The following is an 18720-nucleotide window of genomic DNA, read 5'->3' on the forward strand; positions in this document are numbered from 1 at the left end:
CAGGTCCAAGAAGGCGATTGGAAAACTGGTTGGCCCCACCAGCTCAAGGGAAGAAGGCTCTTGCAGATGAAGATCTCCTCTTATCGTGTGGAGAAAAGTGGTGAGACTCTGCAGCAGGGGTTCACCGGTGGTTCAGTCATTGCAGATGTCTTTGGTTTCTCTCCTCTTCAACTTCTTAGTTCCAGTGGCGACGTCTTGCTCTTCTAGTCCTCAGGACCCTGCTTTTATGCAAAAAGAACCCTTCATACAGCCCAGCTGTCACTCACACAGTGGAGTAGTCATCTTGGCGGGAGACCCTCCAGCTTATCAGGACAGTGTGCAACATGGGTTGTGGAGGCAACCCTGTCCAGGGGTCCTACTCCCCCTCCCACACAATGGACCCACCCCAGACTCAGTGGCGCCGAAAGGAGGGCTTCTTGGTAGAAGCCCGCCAAAAGAATGAACAAAGGATCCCCGAGCTGGGTTAGGAGTTTAGAGAAAGACACGAGAAAGAATTTATATTAAAGTTCTGGCAAATAAAACCTACCAGAGTAAAGTTAATATTAAAATACACCGGCGGTATGTTAGAGGCTGTCAGAAAAAGTGGTAGCCTCGAACAATGGAAAAATCCCATAGGGAAATATTCGCGGTAGAATATTTATGGCAGTAACCACTGCCACCAGCCAGAAACTTTTGAGAGAGGGACTGTACAGTACCCTCTCGAAAATGAACATAAGGGAACAACTAACCCTTCTCAGTACCTCCCTAGTAAGATGGGTTGTACTGGTTAAGTTCATAAAAATGGACTAGTAAAATCAATGGGGACTTTACATGCCCTGGGAGACAGTAGTCAGTCCCAAGATATGGAGTCTATGTTTGGGGGTCGCTACCCCTGTGTCACTGCATTGAGGGTGCTGTGTAACACATGTGGATAAGATGGTTCATATGGGGTTGAGAAAATCCCATAGACATTAAACACAAAAATAGCCTAGAACACACATAGCAAAAATGCCTAAGAGCGGGAAAAAGAATCTCACTCTTTGCAGGTAAAAAGAAACAAACCCGTCAAATCCAGCAAAGCTGCTGGGGGACTCTATAGGTAAGGGAAATTAGCCATAGAATGAGAATTCTCCCTAACACAGATGTCCTCCCTCTTGTCTCCACGACTGAGGCCCAGGAACAAAGGACCTGTAGACCTACACAGGAACTTAAGCCAGCTGGATCCTTCAAACCAAAAGGTACTGTAAAACCAAAGGGGACTTAACTCTTGTGGTGCAACCTTACCAGTTCTCAGTTGAAACGTGTTTTGGTTGCCCTTTTGCCGAGTTGCTTGCAGCTCTGCCCCTTACAAGCCTGAACAGCTTGTGGCCCTTCTGTGATTTTTAGCTCCACAAACCTTTCTAAAACATTGTGCTAGACTTTTACTCCTCTGCAAGAAGATCCTCAGCTCTCCTAGACTTTGTCCAACTATCATTGGCTGCCCTGGCTCCCTGAGAGACACTTCTTACCCCTGACTTTGTTCTTTTACCTTTCCCCCAGGAAGGGGGTAATTTACTTTCCATTGGGGGGTTCGAAAAGTACTTACCCGTTTATGAATTCCTTTTAACCTGTTGTTTCATTCCCATATCTAATCTTTTACACCAAACTCATTATTGCTCTAAATGTACCAGTGATAAATCAATGTCCACAGTGTCCTAGCTATTTAAATCACCTGAGGGTGTGGGAAGTGTCTGTGGGCCATCCCCAATGAGTTTCATCTGATTTAGAGAAACTAAGGGCCTCATTACACGGAAGGCGGTGAGCCATGGCGCTATTAACGCCATGGCTCATGCTGGTAAAATACCGGCACCGCCTTGGCGGAAAGGGGATTTACCGCCCCATTCCAAGGTTGGTGGGACGGTAAATCCCCCTTCCGCCATTGCCCTTCCCCATTCCCATTTCTGCCCCATAGGGCTCTATGGGAATGGGGAAGGCGCTAATTACGGCACCACAATTTTGCGGTGCCGTAATTAGCTCCGAGGTGGCTTAGCGGGTTGGTTTTTAACGCCTGCAAAAAGCAGGCGTTAAAGCACCAACCCGCTAAGGGACCTCGTAGTAAGGCGGTAATGGTTAACGGTCACCGTTACCATTAACGGTGGACGTTAACCATTACCGCCTTCCGTGTAATGAGGCCCTAAAAGTGTGTTTTGAAGTATATTTTAAAGTGTTACAAGTGTTGCTCCTTTCTGAGGAAGGCTTACATAACTGACTGATATAGTAATCATTGTTTAATCAAAAAACATTGTGTATAAGTGTTTATTTGAACAACTGTCACTGTGAAACTCTGTGTTACAAACTTACAGCTCACATTGACCCCTCTTAAGATAAGCCTGGCTGCTCAGTTATGCTACCAACGTGTGTAGTATTTCATATTTTGTTTATTTGTATAGAGCGCCTGGCCCAAAGACATCTGGGCACATGTCTTAGGTTACAAATGTTACAGTGACATAGTATACATCAAAAAACAGTCAGGCATTGACACAGGAGATGCATACAGAAGACTAGAGAGCTAAATACATACATACATAATACTTACAGGATAAATTGCAGTGAATATACTAAGTATTTACATTTAGAAGGCTGGAGTCTACATTGGAGGTCACTATGAGTTGGAGTTGAGCCCAATGAGAGATGTGGTTAGCATGTCTTGATCAATAAGCCACAATTTGGCTTTACTTTTGAAGGTGTGGATCTGAGCAGGTTGGAAAATGAATTCCATAGTTTGGAGGCAAGGATCAGGAAATCGGTCCTGCCAGCTTTTTGAAGCTTGAATTTAGGTATGGATAGACAATGAGCTTGGGCAGCTCTCTGAGGCCGGCAATAAGTGTGGGGTGTGAACCGTCGCACCAGTTAGGGGCCTGGTTGGCAAGAGAGTTATATGTGAGAGCAAGAGATTTGATGGAGACTCTTTTGGCTACTGAGAGCTAATGTAGGCTGCGTCTAGTGTCAGATATGTGCTGATATCTGGGAATATTCAGTGCTGCCCTGATGGCGTTGTTTTGGGTGACCTGAAGCTTTCTAAGATTTCGTTGGCTAGTCCCTAGGTAGAGTGCATTAAAGTAGTCGGGTTTCGACATAATAAGGTTTCTCGCAAGGGTGATGCATTTAGTGAGGAATGAGCGGGAGGCTGTAATAAGTTTGCACGTGTAAGCAGATGCTGAGATTACAGCATTAGTTTGTCTGGAGAGTGATAGTGTAGAATCAAGATAGATGCCCAGTGTTTTAGTATCATTAGATACTTTTGTGATGCTGGAAATGCATCAGAGGGACAGGGCCTCTGAATCCTTGTCCTTTACTGCTTTTTATCGTGTGTTCTGTCGTGTTTTCTGCCCAGGAGTCCATGTGGGACTCCTGGCAGTGCAGCTCTCTCTTTTGGTTTGGTGAACAGACCCATGGGATACCCTTATGGCACCCATGGGTAGGGGTACAACCCTGTGCCCCTAGTGTATGTTTTTGGGCACCTGTGGGTGGCCCACAGAGCAGGGTATGGGCTGGTGGCAGCTCCATGCTGAAATTGACAGGTGCTCTGGGTGTCCTCCATTTGGGGATACCCAGGCCCTGCCATTGGAATTAGTTGATTCCTGATGGAAAAAAAGATGCCCCCCGTGGCCTCTTGCTTTCTATTGCCTCTTACCTTGTTTTCCCAAAGTCCTGGGAAGCCCTGACTCTGTCCCTTCCCCCTGACTGGCTGTTGGGTGGAAGTTCCATATATGGTGTTGTTGTGAAGGCCCAGCTAGACTGACTGGAGCCTTCCCATTGACTGTATGTTGTGGGTGCCTCCTGTGGGTGGGACCTGGGTGAATGGAGTAGGTGACCAATATACACTCCTTGTTGTGGTTGTCTGGTTTCTAGCATGTGAGACAAAGACTGAGACAGCCCTGCCCGAAACTGGCCTGAATGCAGTGTGTAGTGTTGAATGGCTGGGTACTTGTCCCAATCCACATTCCTTGTTGTGAGTGTCTGAAAGGGAGGAGTGTGGCCTGAATGCACTGTGTGCCTGATTGGCTGACTGACTGCATGAATGCCCTTCTGTGTGATTGGCTGCTGTATGTGTGCCAGCAGTGTGGATGAGAGACAGAATAGTATATCTGGGGACCTCTCACCACTGGAAATTGTTCAGAAGCGTTCAGAAGCTGAGTCTACACTCAAGAGTAACTGGAACTGCTGACCCTCGACGCCCAGCTGGAAGAAGAAGACTTGCTGCTGCATTTGCTTCGACCGATCCGAAGGCTGCCGTGTTCGTCGAGGACTGACCCGAGAGAGGACCTGGCTAGGCGCCCTCTTCCCGTGCTCCGAGGGACCATCGAGCACCGCTGAATCTTCGCCGAAGCGCCCTGGAAGTTAGACCCTCGAAAGGCTGCCGACCCGAGACGGGACCGCCGAGTAGATCGAAGTGAAGCACCCGGACATCGACGCTGTCGAAGTCCATTGTCGTCGCCCAGGGTTCGCAGGTCTGTGTAACCGCTGGAGGGCCGTAGAAGTTGTGTTGCCCAGCCGTGGGAACCACTTGACGCCGTGCCGCCGACGACCGGAGCCGTCTGCTCCTTGCCTAAGAACATTTGAATCGAAGGACTCCCTCGTCCGCACCGTCGACCGCTTTATCCTGCCGGGGAAAGTCGAGGACGACCAACGCGCCGAGGAGAATCCGCCGGTGGGTTTCCCGCCACCTCACGACTCCAAAGACTCGAGCGACTCGACGCCCTTGCTGGGCCGCCGTCATTCACAATCTTTGCGGTCCAGAACTAGTGTCGCCGAGGTGCCCCGCACGCCTCTTCCTCGCAGGACGCCGACGTCTCGACGCCGACGAGCACCGCTCGGATCGAAGCCTGCCGCCTCATCGACGCCGTTCTACCCTGTTTGTTGTCGGACGTTCGACGCCCCGTGTCTCCCGCTTGAAAGGGAAGGCATTCAAGAAGGGCCGTCGATTCCCCGACACCGAACACCGAGTTCCTCGACGCTTCTCGACGCCTCTCGACGATCCGTGACTCCTGCTTTAAAGGGGGTCATTCAAGAAGGATCTGTCGACGCCTCCTCGAAGAACTCGACTCCACCAGGTACATTGGGGGGGTAAAAACATTGTAGGAGAGAATAAGACTATTGAACAATATATGGACTGGGCTTGTGTTATATCTCTTTATTTTACAGGTTGCCCAGGTGGGGGGATCTCCACACAGAACTGTGTCCAGTAGCAAGGGCCAGTCTTCTGCCTATTGTTTCAACCATCTGTTATCTCTCCTCTCTCTATTGCTGGTTTCCTCCTTATTGATCTGCGTGCCATTTTTACAGTATTGTGAATGCACTTTAATGAGGTCTAATATTAGTGGTACCACTTTAGAATTGTAGATATTTACCATTATTGATTTTCCTGAGCAGAAAGTGCGTTGTTGTGATAAGTGTACATAACCCTTGAACATTAATTATATAAAGACTGTGTTTTCAGTAATACAGTGTGTGGACATTCCTTTGTGGGGGTTTGGGGATACACTGTACTTAAGAACCAGCCTGCATCACCTCCTGAGAAGCTAGGCCTTGATTGCTCATCCATAGCTACCGTAATAGAGAATCTTGGCGGGGGTCCTCTGTGCCTCTCCTCTACCATATAGAGAGCGGAAGTACAGACCCCCCCCACCGGTCTTTACAAGCTGGTGGCAGCGGTGGGATGCTTATGGTTTTAAGACTCAGTGTATAACCGTGCCACTTACAAAATATCCGCACTTTATTAGATTAAGGTTTGGGTGTGTTCCAAATAACTGCATTACAAGCAATGGAGTCCATTGCGAATGGTAAATTGACTAGGATGAGCTTAGAGGCTCTCCAGAGTGCTTGTGAAGCCAGGGAGTTAGACTTTGTGGATAAGTCTAGGGCTGAGCTGATAGCTGCCCTGGTGGACTACCAGACTGATGGTGAAACTCTCGATGAAGGGGGGGATGCAACCAGTGAGGACTCTGCCCCTGGGGTTGTCGCTGAATCTGTTTCTGGGAATGCCGCCATTCCTGCTGCCTCTGTTCCGAACCCCAGCAATTCCATGGAACTTGAGTTATTAAGGATGAAATTGGCCTTTGAATATCGCAAGTTGGAAATAGAAGCTGAGCTTAAGAAAGAGGAGCTGGCACAGCAAGTGGAACTCAAGAATAGGGATCTTGCGCTCAAAGAAAAGGACACTGAATGTCAGAGAATCCAGTTAGAGAAAGCTCGAGTGGAGACTTCAGCTAAACCAATTGAGAGTGGCAGGTCCCCAGCCACCAAGTTTATGAAAGATTTGGTTGGTGTGTTTTTGGAGGGTTCAGATATCCTCCAATGGATTGAAGCGTTTGAAATGGCTTGTGCAATTCATGATGTGGATAAAAGAGATTGGGCTAAGTGTTTGTTAAGCAGAGTGCCTCAAACTGGATATGACTGTATTCTGAAGCTGAGTGTGGAAGAAAGGGGTCAGTATGAGTGTATGAAGTCTGCTTTAATTGCCAAGTTTGGCAAGACACCTACCCAATACCTTAAAAGGTTCAGGGATTTTAAGAAACGAGAGAATATGTCTTGGGTTGACTGGGTGAGTGCTGCGCACATGAACATGATGGGGTGGATTGACGGGTACAAGGTGAAAACTTTTGCTGAATTATCCCACCTGTTGTTTTTTGAGCATTTTTCTGAAGCCTGTTCACCAGAGCTGCGTCAGTATGTTGCTGACCAGAACATTTTGGACCCCTTTAAGCTGGCTAGGTTGGCTGACAAGTGGGTCTCCCACCGGGTGTCCCCTAAGGACTCCAGTGGGAAGGACAAGGACAAAGAAAAGGGGACCTCTCAGAAAGCTGAGGAGTCCCAAAAGCAATCACAGTCGGGTAAACCAAAACCTTCCTCTCCTAAGACCCAAAAACCTAGTGGGGATAAGTCATCTGTGGGTGGGAATAAGAGTAGTGGTCCACCTGCTGCAGAGCAGGCTCCCAGTGGTTCCAGTACCGTACCTCGCACTCCTAACACTTGTTGGGATTGTGGGGCTCTGGACCACAGAAGGGGTGACTCCAAGTGTAAAGGTAAGGCACTTGGAGTACAGGCTGTCAGCCTGAGCTACCCTTACCCCATGTCTGAGGTGGAGGCCACTGTCCTCCCCTCCTCTACAGGAATCACCTTTGGTGCTCCTGTAGAGATTTCCTTAGTGTCCCTTGGGGCCTGGGACCAGTACGCAGAAGTACTGGCGACTATCCCGCAGAACACCCGTAGGTTTTTGAGAAGTGTCCTCTTGAATGGCCAGCCTTCTACTGGTTTGAGAGACACTGGGGCAAGCATGACAGTGGTGGACAGGACCCTGCTCAGGCCAGAGGACTATGTCAGTGCTCCTCTGAGAACCACCAGGTTAGCTGGTGGGCCTCCCAAATTATCGCCTGTAGCCTTAGTCACACTCATGATTGGAGACAAGACAGCAAAGCTTCCTGTCCTGGTTCAGGACAATGTCCCTGCTAACATTCTGTTAGGAAATGATCTAGTAGAGTTGGGGTTGATCTCGGATGGTCTTCCCATGACTGCGGCTGCGGTCACTAGGTCACAGGTGACACCGGGTCTGGCTGTGAGTCAGGTACCCGAGCCAAAGGCGAGGCCTAAGGCAAGACGAAGGAAGACCAAGAAGGCCACCTCTGTGGGGGGAACACCTTCTCTTCCTGCTGTTCCGACAGCACCCATTGGGATCCAGGCTCCGGACGGGCTGGGTCCAGTGGAAAACCCAAACTCAACTCCTGAGGGAGAAGAGACAGAAGACTCTCCTGTGGGAGAGGTTCTCAACCCGGAGGATCATCCCGACCTTCAATGCTTGTTAGCTGAAGGGGGACCCTCCCGGGCAGACTTCTGTAAAGGACAGAGAGAGTGCCACTCTCTCGAGGGTCTGAGGAAACAGGCCCTGTCCCAGGCACAAGGTGAAGTACCTAGGACATTCAAGATTTATTGGGAGGGTGAGCTCCTTGTTAGTGAGCCCACTAAGCCTGAACCTGGTGCCCTCAAGAGGTTGGTGGTACCCCAGGTTTACAGGCCCTTCCTTCTGCAGTTGGCGCATGAGGTGCCCTTGGCTGGTCATCTTGGTACCAAGAAGACTAAGCAGCGGCTCTCTGCCCACTTCTACTGGCCCCGGATGGGAGTAGAAGTGGAGTCCCACTGCAGGACCTGCCCAACTTGTCAGTTGTCTGGCAAGACTGGAGGCAGGGTCATTGCCCCACTGCAGCCATTGCCAGTGGTTGGCACACCGTTCGAGAGGGTGGGCATCGACATTGTCGGTCCCCTGGACCCTCCCACTTCCGGTGGACATCGGTTCATCCTGGTCTTGGTTGATCATGCCACCAGGTACCCTGAGGCTATACCCCTTCGGACTATTACTGCCAAGGTGGTTGCCAGGGCTCTCCTGGGCATTTTTACCCGTGTTGGATTCCCCAAGGAGGTTGTCTCTGACAGAGGATCCAACTTCATGTCCAGTTACATGAAGACCATGTGGAAAGAGTGCGGGGTAACCTACAAGTTCTCCACCTCTTACCACCCCCAGACCAATGGTCTGGTTGAGAGATTTAACAAAACTCTCAAGGGCATGCTAGGTGCTTTGGAAGAGCCCCTAAGGAGGAAATGGGATCTCCTCCTGCCATGCCTGCTGTTTGCTTACAGAGAGGTACCTCAAGAGGGTGTTGGTTTCAGCCCCTTTGAGTTACTCTTTGGACATCCCGTGAGGGGGCCCCTCGCCTTGATCCGAGAAGGCTGGGAAGCCACTCCTCCAGGTCCCGCCAAGCAAGTGGGGGACTATGTGTTAGGCCTCAGGCGGAGGATGACACAAATGATGGGTCAGGCAACAGCAAATCTCAAGGCCAGCCAGGAGTTGAATAAGTACTGGCATGACCTTAAAGCTTCGCAAGTGGATTGGACTCCGGGACAGGAAATCCTTGTGATGGAGCCTACAAAGCCTAGGGCTTTGGCCGACAAATGGACTGGACCCTTCAGGATAATCTCCAAGATGGGCGAAGTCAATTATCTGGTTGACATGGGTGCCTCTGGGGTAGCCCCTCAGGTATTCCATGTCAACAGGCTCAAGCCTTTCCACAGGCGAGCAGAGGTCTCATGTCTCTTGCTAGCTTCAGGGCAAGAAGAGGATGAGAGTGAGCCCCTTCCTGATTTGCTGCATAGCAACCCTCAGGATGGCTCAGTGGAGGGAGTACGTCTCTCTCCAGATTTGACAACAGAGCAGCAGAGGGCCTGCAGGGCTTTGCTCCAGCAGTATGCCTCTCTGTTTTCACTGACACCGGGCCTTACACCATGGTGTAAGCACGAAATTGACACTGGTGACAGTGTGCCTGTCAAAAGCAGGTGCTACCGTATGTCAGATACCGTCAAGAACCACATCCAGGCTGAGGTCGCCAAGATGTTGGATCTGGGTGTTATTGAACCCTCAACCAGTCCCTGGTCCAGTCCAGTGGTCCTTGTCCCTAAGGCAAGTTCCCAGGCGGGTACCAAGGATTGGAGGTTCTGTGTGGACTACCGAGGAGTCAATGCCGTCACCAAAACTGACGCGCACCCATTGCCCATGGCTGATGAGCTCGTGGTCGCCATAGGTGCTGCCAAATTTGTGAGCACCTTTGACCTCACCTCAGGCTATTGGCAAATAGCTCTGACGGACCATGCCAAGGAAAAGACGGCATTCTCCACCCCTGAGGGACTCTACCAGTTTAGGGTCATGCCTTTTGGGTTGAAGAATGCCCCTGCCACCTTCCAGAGATTGGTCAACCATGCGCTCAGTGGGCTGGAAGCCTTTTGTGTGGCTTACTTAGACGACATTGCCGTCTACAGTTCCACCTGGGAAGAGCATTTGACACATCTGGATAAGGTGTTGCGGGCCTTGAAAAGGGCTAACCTCACTATCAAGGCCACCAAGTGCCAGATAGCTCAGGGGAAAGTTACCTATCTTGGTCATGAGGTAGGAGGGGGTCAAATCCAACCTCTCTCCAGTAAAGTACAGGATGTACAGAACTGGGGGACTCCCACTACTCAAACCCAGGTGAGAGCCTTTTTGGGCCTCACTGGGTACTATCGCAATTTCATGGCAGACTATGGAACCATAGCTGCACCCCTGACAGCTCTAACTTCACCCAAACAGCCTAGGAAGGTTAATTGGACTGAAGACTGTCAGAGGGCCTTTGATGGCTTGAAAGAAAGTCTGTGTAGGGCACCTGTGTTGTGTGCGCCTGACTACAGCCGACCCTTTATCGTCCAGACGGATGCCTGCGACACCGGAATTGGAGCTGTCTTGTCCCAGTTAGATGACAAAGGGAGAGAACATCCTATCATATTCATCAGTAGACAACTCAAGGGTAGAGAACTTAGGTGGGCTACTGTTGAAAAGGAGTGTTTTAGCATAGTTTGGAGCCTTAGGCGTTTTAGGCCCTACCTTACGGGGTCTGCCTTCAAGGTCCAAACAGATCATAAGCCCCTGAAGTGGCTTATGCAGATGAAGGGTGAAAATCCGAAATTGCTCAGGTGGTCCATTAGCCTGCAAGGGCTAGACTTCACCATAGAGCACAGACCAGGGAAGAGTCACGATAATGCAGATGGCCTTTCCAGAAGGTATGTTGACCGTCTGGATGAGGGTGTCTATCCCGTGGGAGATTAGACACCCTCCACCTCAGTCTGGGGGGGGCGACTGTGATGCTGGAAATGCATCAGAGGGACAGGGCCTCTGAATCCTTGTCCTTTACTGCTTTTTATCGTGTGTTCTGTCGTGTTTTCTGCCCAGGAGTCCATGTGGGACTCCTGGCAGTGCAGCTCTCTCTTTTGGTTTGGTGAACAGACCCATGGGATACCCTTATGGCACCCATGGGTAGGGGTACAACCCTGTGCCCCTAGTGTATGTTTTTGGGCACCTGTGGGTGGCCCACAGAGCAGGGTATGGGCTGGTGGCAGCTCCATGCTGAAATTGACAGGTGCTCTGGGTGTCCTCCATTTGGGGATACCCAGGCCCTGCCATTGGAATCAGTTGATTCCTGATGGAAAACAAGATGGCCCCTGTGGCCTCTTGCTTTCTATTGCCTCTTACCTTGTTTTCCCAAAGTCCTGGGAAGCCCTGACTCTGTCCCTTCCCCCTGACTGGCTGTTGGGTGGAAGTTCCATATATGGTGTTGTTGTGAAGGCCCAGCTAGACTGACTGGAGCCTTCCCATTGACTGTATGTTGTGGGTGCCTCCTGTGGGTGGGACCTGGGTGAATGGAGTAGGTGACCAATATACACTCCTTGTTGTGGTTGTCTGGTTTCTAGCATGTGAGACAAAGACTGAGACAGCCCTGCCCGAAACTGGCCTGAATGCAGTGTGTAGTGTTGAATGGCTGGGTACTTGTCCCAATCCACATTCCTTGTTGTGAGTGTCTGAAAGGGAGGAGTGTGGCCTGAATGCACTGTGTGCCTGATTGGCTGACTGACTGCATGAATGCCCTTCTGTGTGATTGGCTGCTGTATGTGTGCCAGCAGTGTGGATGAGAGACAGAATAGTATATCTGGGAACCTCTCACCACTGGAAATTGTTCAGAAGCGTTCAGAAGCTGAGTCTCCACTCAAGAGTAACTGGAACTGCTGACCCTCGACGCCCAGCTGGAAGAAGAAGACTTGCTGCTGCATTTGCTTCGACCGATCCGAAGGCTGCCGTGTTCGTCGAGGACTGACCCGAGAGAGGACCTGGCTAGGCGCCCTCTTCCCGTGCTCCGAGGGACCATCGAGCACCGCTGAATCTTCGCCGAAGCGCCCTGGAAGTCAGACCCTCGAAAGGCTGCCGACCCGAGACGGGACCGCCGAGGAGATCGAAGTGAAGCACCCGGACATCGACGCTGTCGAAGTCCATTGTCGTCGCCCAGGGTTCGCAGGTCTGTGTAACCGCTGGAGGCCCGTCGAAGTTGTGTTGCCCAGTCGTGGGAACCACTTGACGCCGTGCCGCCGACGACCGGAGCCGTCTGCTCCTTGCCTAAGAACATTTGAATCGAAGGACTCCCTCGTCCGCACCGTCGACCGCTTTATCCTGCCGGGGAAAGTCGAGGACGACCAACGCGCCGAGGAGAATCCGCCGGTGGGTTTCACGCCACCTCACGACTCCAAAGACTCGAGCGACTCGACGCCCTTGCTGGGCCACCGTCATTCACAATCTTTGCGGTCCAGAACTAGTGTCGCCGAGGTGCCCCGCACGCCTCTTCCTCGCAGGACGCCGACGTCTCGACGCCGACGAGCACCGCTCGGATCGAAGCCTGCCGCCTCATCGACGCCGTTCTACCCTGTTTGTTGTCGGACGTTCGACGCCCCGTGTCTCCCGCTTGAAAGGGAAGGCATTCAAGAAGGGCCGTTGATTCCCCGACACCGAACACCGAGTTCCTCGACGCTTCTCGACGATCCGTGACTCCTGCTTTAAACGGGGTCATTCAAGAAGGATCTGTCGACGCCTCCTCGAAGAACTCGACTCCACCAGGTACATTGGGGGGGTAAAAACATTGTAGGAGAGAATAAGACTATTGAACAATATATGGACTGGGCTTGTGTTATATCTCTTTATTTTACAGGTGCCCAGGTGGGGGGATCTCCACACAGAACTGTGTCCAGTAGCAAGGGCCAGTCTTCTGCCTATTGTTTCAACCATCTGTTATCTCTCCTCTCTCTATTGCTGGTTTCCTCCTTATTGATCTGCGTGCCATTTTTACAGTATTGTGAATGCACTTTAATGAGGTCTAATATTAGTGGTACCACTTTAGAATTGTAGATATTTACCATTATTGATTTTCCTGAGCAGAAAGTGCGTTGTTGTGATAAGTGTACATAACCCTTGAACATTAATTATATAAAGACTGTGTTTTCAGTAATACAGTGTGTGGACATTCCTCTGTGGGGGTTTGGGGATACACTGTACTTAAGAACCAGCCTGCATCACCTCCTGAGAAGCTAGGCCTTGATTGCTCGTCCATAGCTACCGTAATAGAGAATCTTGGCGGGGGTCCTCTGTGCCTCTCCTCTACCATATAGAGAGCGGAAGTACAGACCCCCCCACCGGTCTTTACAACTTTGATGGTGTTGCCATGGATGAAGGATTTGAATATGGGATCTAGACTATTAAGTCGATAGTGGGAACCCAGGATGAGGAGCTCCGTCTTATCGTCGTTAAGACAGAGCTCGTGTTGAGCCATCCAAGCCTGGATGACCAGATAGATATTGTTTAGGGCTATAGTGTCCAGTGTGTGGTCTCCTGTGATAGGGATGAGTATCTGGGTGTCATCTGCATAGTAAGTGTAGGTGACACCTAGACAGTCAAGAATATTGAAGAGTGGTTTCGTGAGCACGTTATAGAGTGTAGGTGAAATGCAAGATCCTTGAGGGACCCCACAAGGGACTGGAGAAGGTTCAGCAGAGGCAGACGGGGAGAAGACTCTCATGGATCTATTGGCCAGGAATGAACTAATCCATATGGTAGCTGTGTCTTAAAAATGGGCTGCTGATTTTAGATGTCTGCAGAGAATTTGGTGATTAACCAAATCAAAAGCAGCCGATAATTCAAATAATAGCAGGGCGGCCAGGTTCTGTTGTCTTTTAAATCCTCAATTTGGGTTTTTAAATCGATGAGGGCAGTTTCAGTTCCGTGCCTAGGTCGGAAATCAGATTGTCCGAGGCCGAGTAGTTTGTTAGTTTCCAGGTAGTCCTGGATCTGCAGATAGGCAACTCGGTCCAAGATTTTTAGCAAAAAGGGAACGGTGGTGATGGGCCTATAATTGGTGGGTATTCTAGGGTCCAGGGTAGGTTTTTTACATGCTTATACCAAAGGTTGGGTTAACTATTGCCACAAGGACAAGGCTGGTGCAGTCACCCACAGGGTACTGCATACAATCTTGCCTAACAGCCGTTAAGAATATCCTGCGTTGTGAAGTATTTCCCACATTCACTACCCTGAAATGGACCCTTGCATGCATGTCCTCTCTGTTGGCAGAAAATGACATGCTGCGTGGTATTTCCCACATTCACTACCCTGAAATGGACCCTTGCATGCATGTCCTCTCTGTTGGCAGAAAAGGACATGCTGCGTGGTATTTCCCACATTCACTACCCTGAAATGGACCCTTGCATGCATGTTTGTTTGGTGCCCATTTAGGTTATTGATGTCACTGATCAGGTTTCTCGCCTGTATGTGTTCTTTGGTGACAAATAAGACTTCTCTTCAGAATAAAGCTCTTTTCGCATTCAGAACACTGATGAGGTTTCTCACCTGTATGTGAGAACTGATGGTAAATAAGACCTCCCTTTTGAATGAAAGCTTTCCCACATTCAGTGCACTCATAAGGTTTCTCACCTGTATGAGTTCTCTGGTGAGAACTAAGATTTCCCTTCGTAATGAAACTCTTACCACATTCAGTACACTGATGAGGTTTCTCGCCTGTATGTGAGAACTGATTGAAAAAAAGACCTCGCTTGCATCTGAAAGCTTTCCCACATTCAGTGCATTGATGAGGTTTCTCGCCTTTATGAGATCTCTGGTGAGAAATAAGATTTCCCTTCGTAATGAAACTTTTACCACATTCAGTACACTGATGAGGTTTCTCACCTGTATGTGAGAACTGATGGAAAATAAAACCTTGCTTGCTTCTGAAAGTTTTCCCACATTCAGTACACTGATGAGGTTTCTCACCTGTATGTGAGAACTGATGGAAAATAAAACCTTGCTTGCTTCTGAAAGTTTTCCCACATTCAGTGCACTGATGAGGTTTCTCACCTGTATGTGAGAACTGATGGCAAATAAGAACTTGCTTGCTTCTGAGAGCTTTCCCACATTCAGTGCACACATAAGGTTTCTCACCTGTATGAGTTCTTTGGTGACAAATAAGACGTCCTTTCCGAATAAAGCTCTTCCCACATTCAGTGCACTCATGAGGTTTCCAACCTGTATGTGAGAACTGATGGTAAATGAGACCTTCCTGCCAACAGAACCTTTTCCCACATTCAGTGCACACATAAGGTTTCTCACCTGTATGAGTTCTCTGGTGAGAAATAAGACTTCCCTTCAGAATAAAGCTCTTACCGCATTCAGTGCACTGATGAGGTTTCTCGCCTGTATGTGAGAACTGATGGCAAATAAGAGCTCGCTTGCTTCTGAAAGCTTTCCCACATTCAGTGCATTGATAAGGTTTCTCACCTGTATGTGTTCTCTGGTGACGAATAAGATCTATCTTCTTAATAAATCTCTTTTCGCATTCAGTGCACTTATGAGGTTTTTCACCTGTATGTAAGAACTGATGACAAATAAAACCTCCCTTTCGACTGAAAGCTTTCCCACATTCAGTGCATTGATAAGGCTTCTCGCCTGTATGTGTTCTCTGGTGAAGACTAAGATTCACCTTGTTAGTAAACCCTTTCCCACATTCAGTGCACTCATGAGGTTTGTCACCTGTATGTGTTCTCTGGTGGCACGTCAGCTTTCCCTTACTAGCAAATCCTTTCCCACATACAGTGCACTGATAAGGTTTCTCAACTGAATGTGTTCTCTGGTGCCGAGTAAGCTTTCCCTTATCAGAAAACCATTTACCACATTCAGTGCACTCATGAGGTTTCTCACCTGTATGAGTTCTTTGGTGACGAATAAGATCCCCCTTCATAATGAAACTCTTACAACATTCAGTGCACTCATGAGGTTTCTCACCTGTATGAGTTCTTTGGTGACGAATAAGATCCCCCTTCATAATGAAATTCTTACCACATTCAGTGCACTCATGAGGTTTCTCGCCTGTATGTGAGAACTGATGGTAAATAAGACCTCCCTTTTGACTGAAAGCTTTCCCACATTCAGTGCACTGATAAGGTTTCTCACCTGTATGTGTTCTCTGGTGGCGAGTAAGCAGTCCCTTCAAACAGAAGCTCTTCCCACATTCAGTACACTCATGAGGTTTCTCACGTGAATGTGTCCTCTGGGGGGAAATGAGCATATCTTTATTCACAAATTCAGTGCACTGATACAGTTTTTCATTGATGTTCTCACGTGGGCACTGAGTATATTCATTAGATGGCCCTTTATCACACATTCTGTGCATTGGTAAGGTTTTTCACCAATGTTTTGCCAGTTTATTCTGTCAGGTTGACTCGTTCCACTGAACTTTTTCCCAGATTCTCAGTGCAGATGAGCTTTCCCACGTGTAGGGATTTTCTAGTGACAGAAAGATGTTTCTTCTGGCTGAAGATTTTAAACTATTCAGTGCATGGATACTGTAAGACCATTTACAGATGTTTCGCAAAAACTCAAACTAATCTCACATTCAGAACGTACATAAAATATCACTCACTTGTGTTCTCTCAGGAACAGGCAAGAGAAAAAGTCTTACTGCACATCAAGCACTGTTGCTATCATTGCTCTGTAATGCTAGATATGTATTGTAGTTCTTTGTTTCTGGATGCTACCACACGTGTGTTGAATGGATGAAACCCATCATGTATTCTATAGGCTTCTCAATCTTCTCAATCTCAAAGAAAGTAGGACCACAAACGCGTCTGCTTCTAAGAGGATAGGAAATTGCACATTGTGTCAATGAAGGTTGGCAATGCATTAGTCCAGAGAATTTAACAATCAATCTTGTGTTTTTTGGGACATCAATATCCTATAGAAGAAAAAGGAGAAACACATGATTAGTTTCAGCATGTTCACAGTCACAGGCATCACTAACAGGCCGACTGGTTCTCAGTAGTTACTATATATTTAGCAGCAGTTATATAATTCTTCAAGCATACAAATATAACATTATTAGCTTCCTGTTTTAGCCTTTTTCTGTTTAGTACTCCACTAGAAATAAACTGCTCTTATTTCCAAATAGTGATTTTGGTACTGATAGGTGTGGGTATTCTAGTATAAAATGTATTTTTATTATTAGCATTTGGTTAAATACAAACCTTTAGCCAATTATTAATCATATGTATACAGATAATAAAAACCACATAAGAAAAATAAAAAAATCTATCACATCAAAGTTAATATCACAACATAAATTGAAAACTAAATATTACAGTTACAAGTAAAAAATAAAAGTTCTTTTCCTTCTCTTTTCTTTCTTTCTACAAGGTTAAAGTTAGAATTTTCTGCAGGGCCACCTTCCAAATATAGTAAGCTGCACACGTCATAACAATACACTCAGCAATGAATATCACACTCCAAAATTGTAAATATTGCTTTTTGTTTAATAACTGTAGATTTCAGCTGTTTAGTTATCACTTCCATTATTTATTAAATGGTTTAAATTTCCAAATATGCCCCCTGAAGAATTTCCTGATAAATATGTTTTAGAGAATTGAGAATAGGAATGAAACATGTTGGGCAGAATGGAACGAATGCAAAGATTATCGAGTGTATGAAGAAGACATGAAATGAAACAGTCTTAATGGGCCTCATTACGACCCAGGCGGTAAGTTACCGCCTGGGTCGTACCTTTACCACCATGGCGTAAACTACGTTTACGCCATGGTGGTTGGCGGACTTACCGCCCCATTCCGAGGTTGGCGGGGCGGTAAGTCCCCAATCCCCATTTACCCTTCCCCATTCCCATTTTTGCCCCATAGGGCATAATGGGAGTGGGGAAGGCGTTAATTACGCCACCGTAAATTACGGTGGCGTAATTAACATCAAGGTCCCTTAGCGCCATGGATTTTAACACCTGCTAAAAGCAGGTGTTAAAATCTCCATGGCGCTAAGGGACCTCGGAATCAGGCGGTAAGGGTCGGCGCTGTTTACGCCGCCGTAAACCCCTTACCGCCTGAGTCGTAATGAGGCCCAATAACTGTAAAAAAAGGTTTCTATGGAATGAGATTTGTATTTTTAGAAAGTTTAGAAAAATTCCCCAAAACATTACAGATTGCAAATCCTAAATGTATGAATTGTACTCTGGTAAATATTGATTGACAAAATAAAAATATTTTTCTACTAAAAATATTGTGCGAACTATCTGGTATAACATTGGCAAAATGCATTCTACAGTCTTGAGTATCATTTTTATTTTAAAAGGGTTCTATAAGTAGTCAATAAATTGCTTACCTTGAACAATGTATGACCACCCAAACACATTAGAGTAATATGAGTATTGAAAAGGAGGCATTGTTAGGTGGAGTCATTAACAATACCCTCTAGTCTCCATTAAATGTTTTGAAGGCTCCAGTATGGCAGCCTGGTCGTGAGACTTGATGGCATTGTTTGTTTGTTTATTGTTTGTTTATTGATTTTGTATGGCGCGCCAAACCCAAGGGTAACAGGGCGCTACAGAGAACAGAAAAACAAGATTACTTAAAAACTTAGTTGCAGGCACAGTATAAACATACGCATTACATCACATGATAAATCGGCTAAATGATATACATTTGTACAGTCAGGTTGGTCGGTGTTGGTTGGTACATGGTTAATCTTGGGGGTCATTGGAGTGTAGCCATGCGATAATGTTTCGTCTAAAGCTATAGTATGACTTATCTGTTCTGATGTCAAGTGGGAGAGCATTCCAGTATTGGGCTGCCTTAACTGGGAAGCTGCTGCCACCTGTTTTTTTTTCTTCTGAATTTGGCTATCGGAAGGCAGAAGTAATTGGCGGTTCTGGTGGGGCGAGTGGAGGTTTTTCTCACAATTCTTGCTGCCTGGTAGGGGGGCTGCATTATTAAGGCATTTGGTGAGTGATGCTGTCTTGAGTGAGATTTTGTCACAAATTATGAGCC

At 47.7% G+C, this 18720-nt stretch overlaps 1 protein-coding gene across 1 annotated transcript in view; it reads right to left on the reverse strand.

Annotated features, from left to right (window-relative positions):
* LOC138563365 (zinc finger protein 850-like) overlaps nt 1-18720 on the reverse strand; it is a 295001-nt gene that overhangs the window by 181544 nt on the left and 94737 nt on the right. Inside the window, exon 4 of the mRNA XM_069642848.1 lies at nt 14155-16631. Coding sequence (XP_069498949.1) covers nt 14155-16070 — 1916 coding nt within the window. The 5' untranslated portion in view covers nt 16071-16631. The remainder of the gene's footprint in view (nt 1-14154; nt 16632-18720) is intronic.

Source organism: Ambystoma mexicanum, chromosome 1q (assembly GCF_040938575.1).
Source record: "Ambystoma mexicanum isolate Mex_15411 chromosome 1q, UKY_AmexF1_1, whole genome shotgun sequence".
Classification (NCBI taxonomy): Eukaryota; Metazoa; Chordata; class Amphibia; order Caudata; family Ambystomatidae; genus Ambystoma; species Ambystoma mexicanum.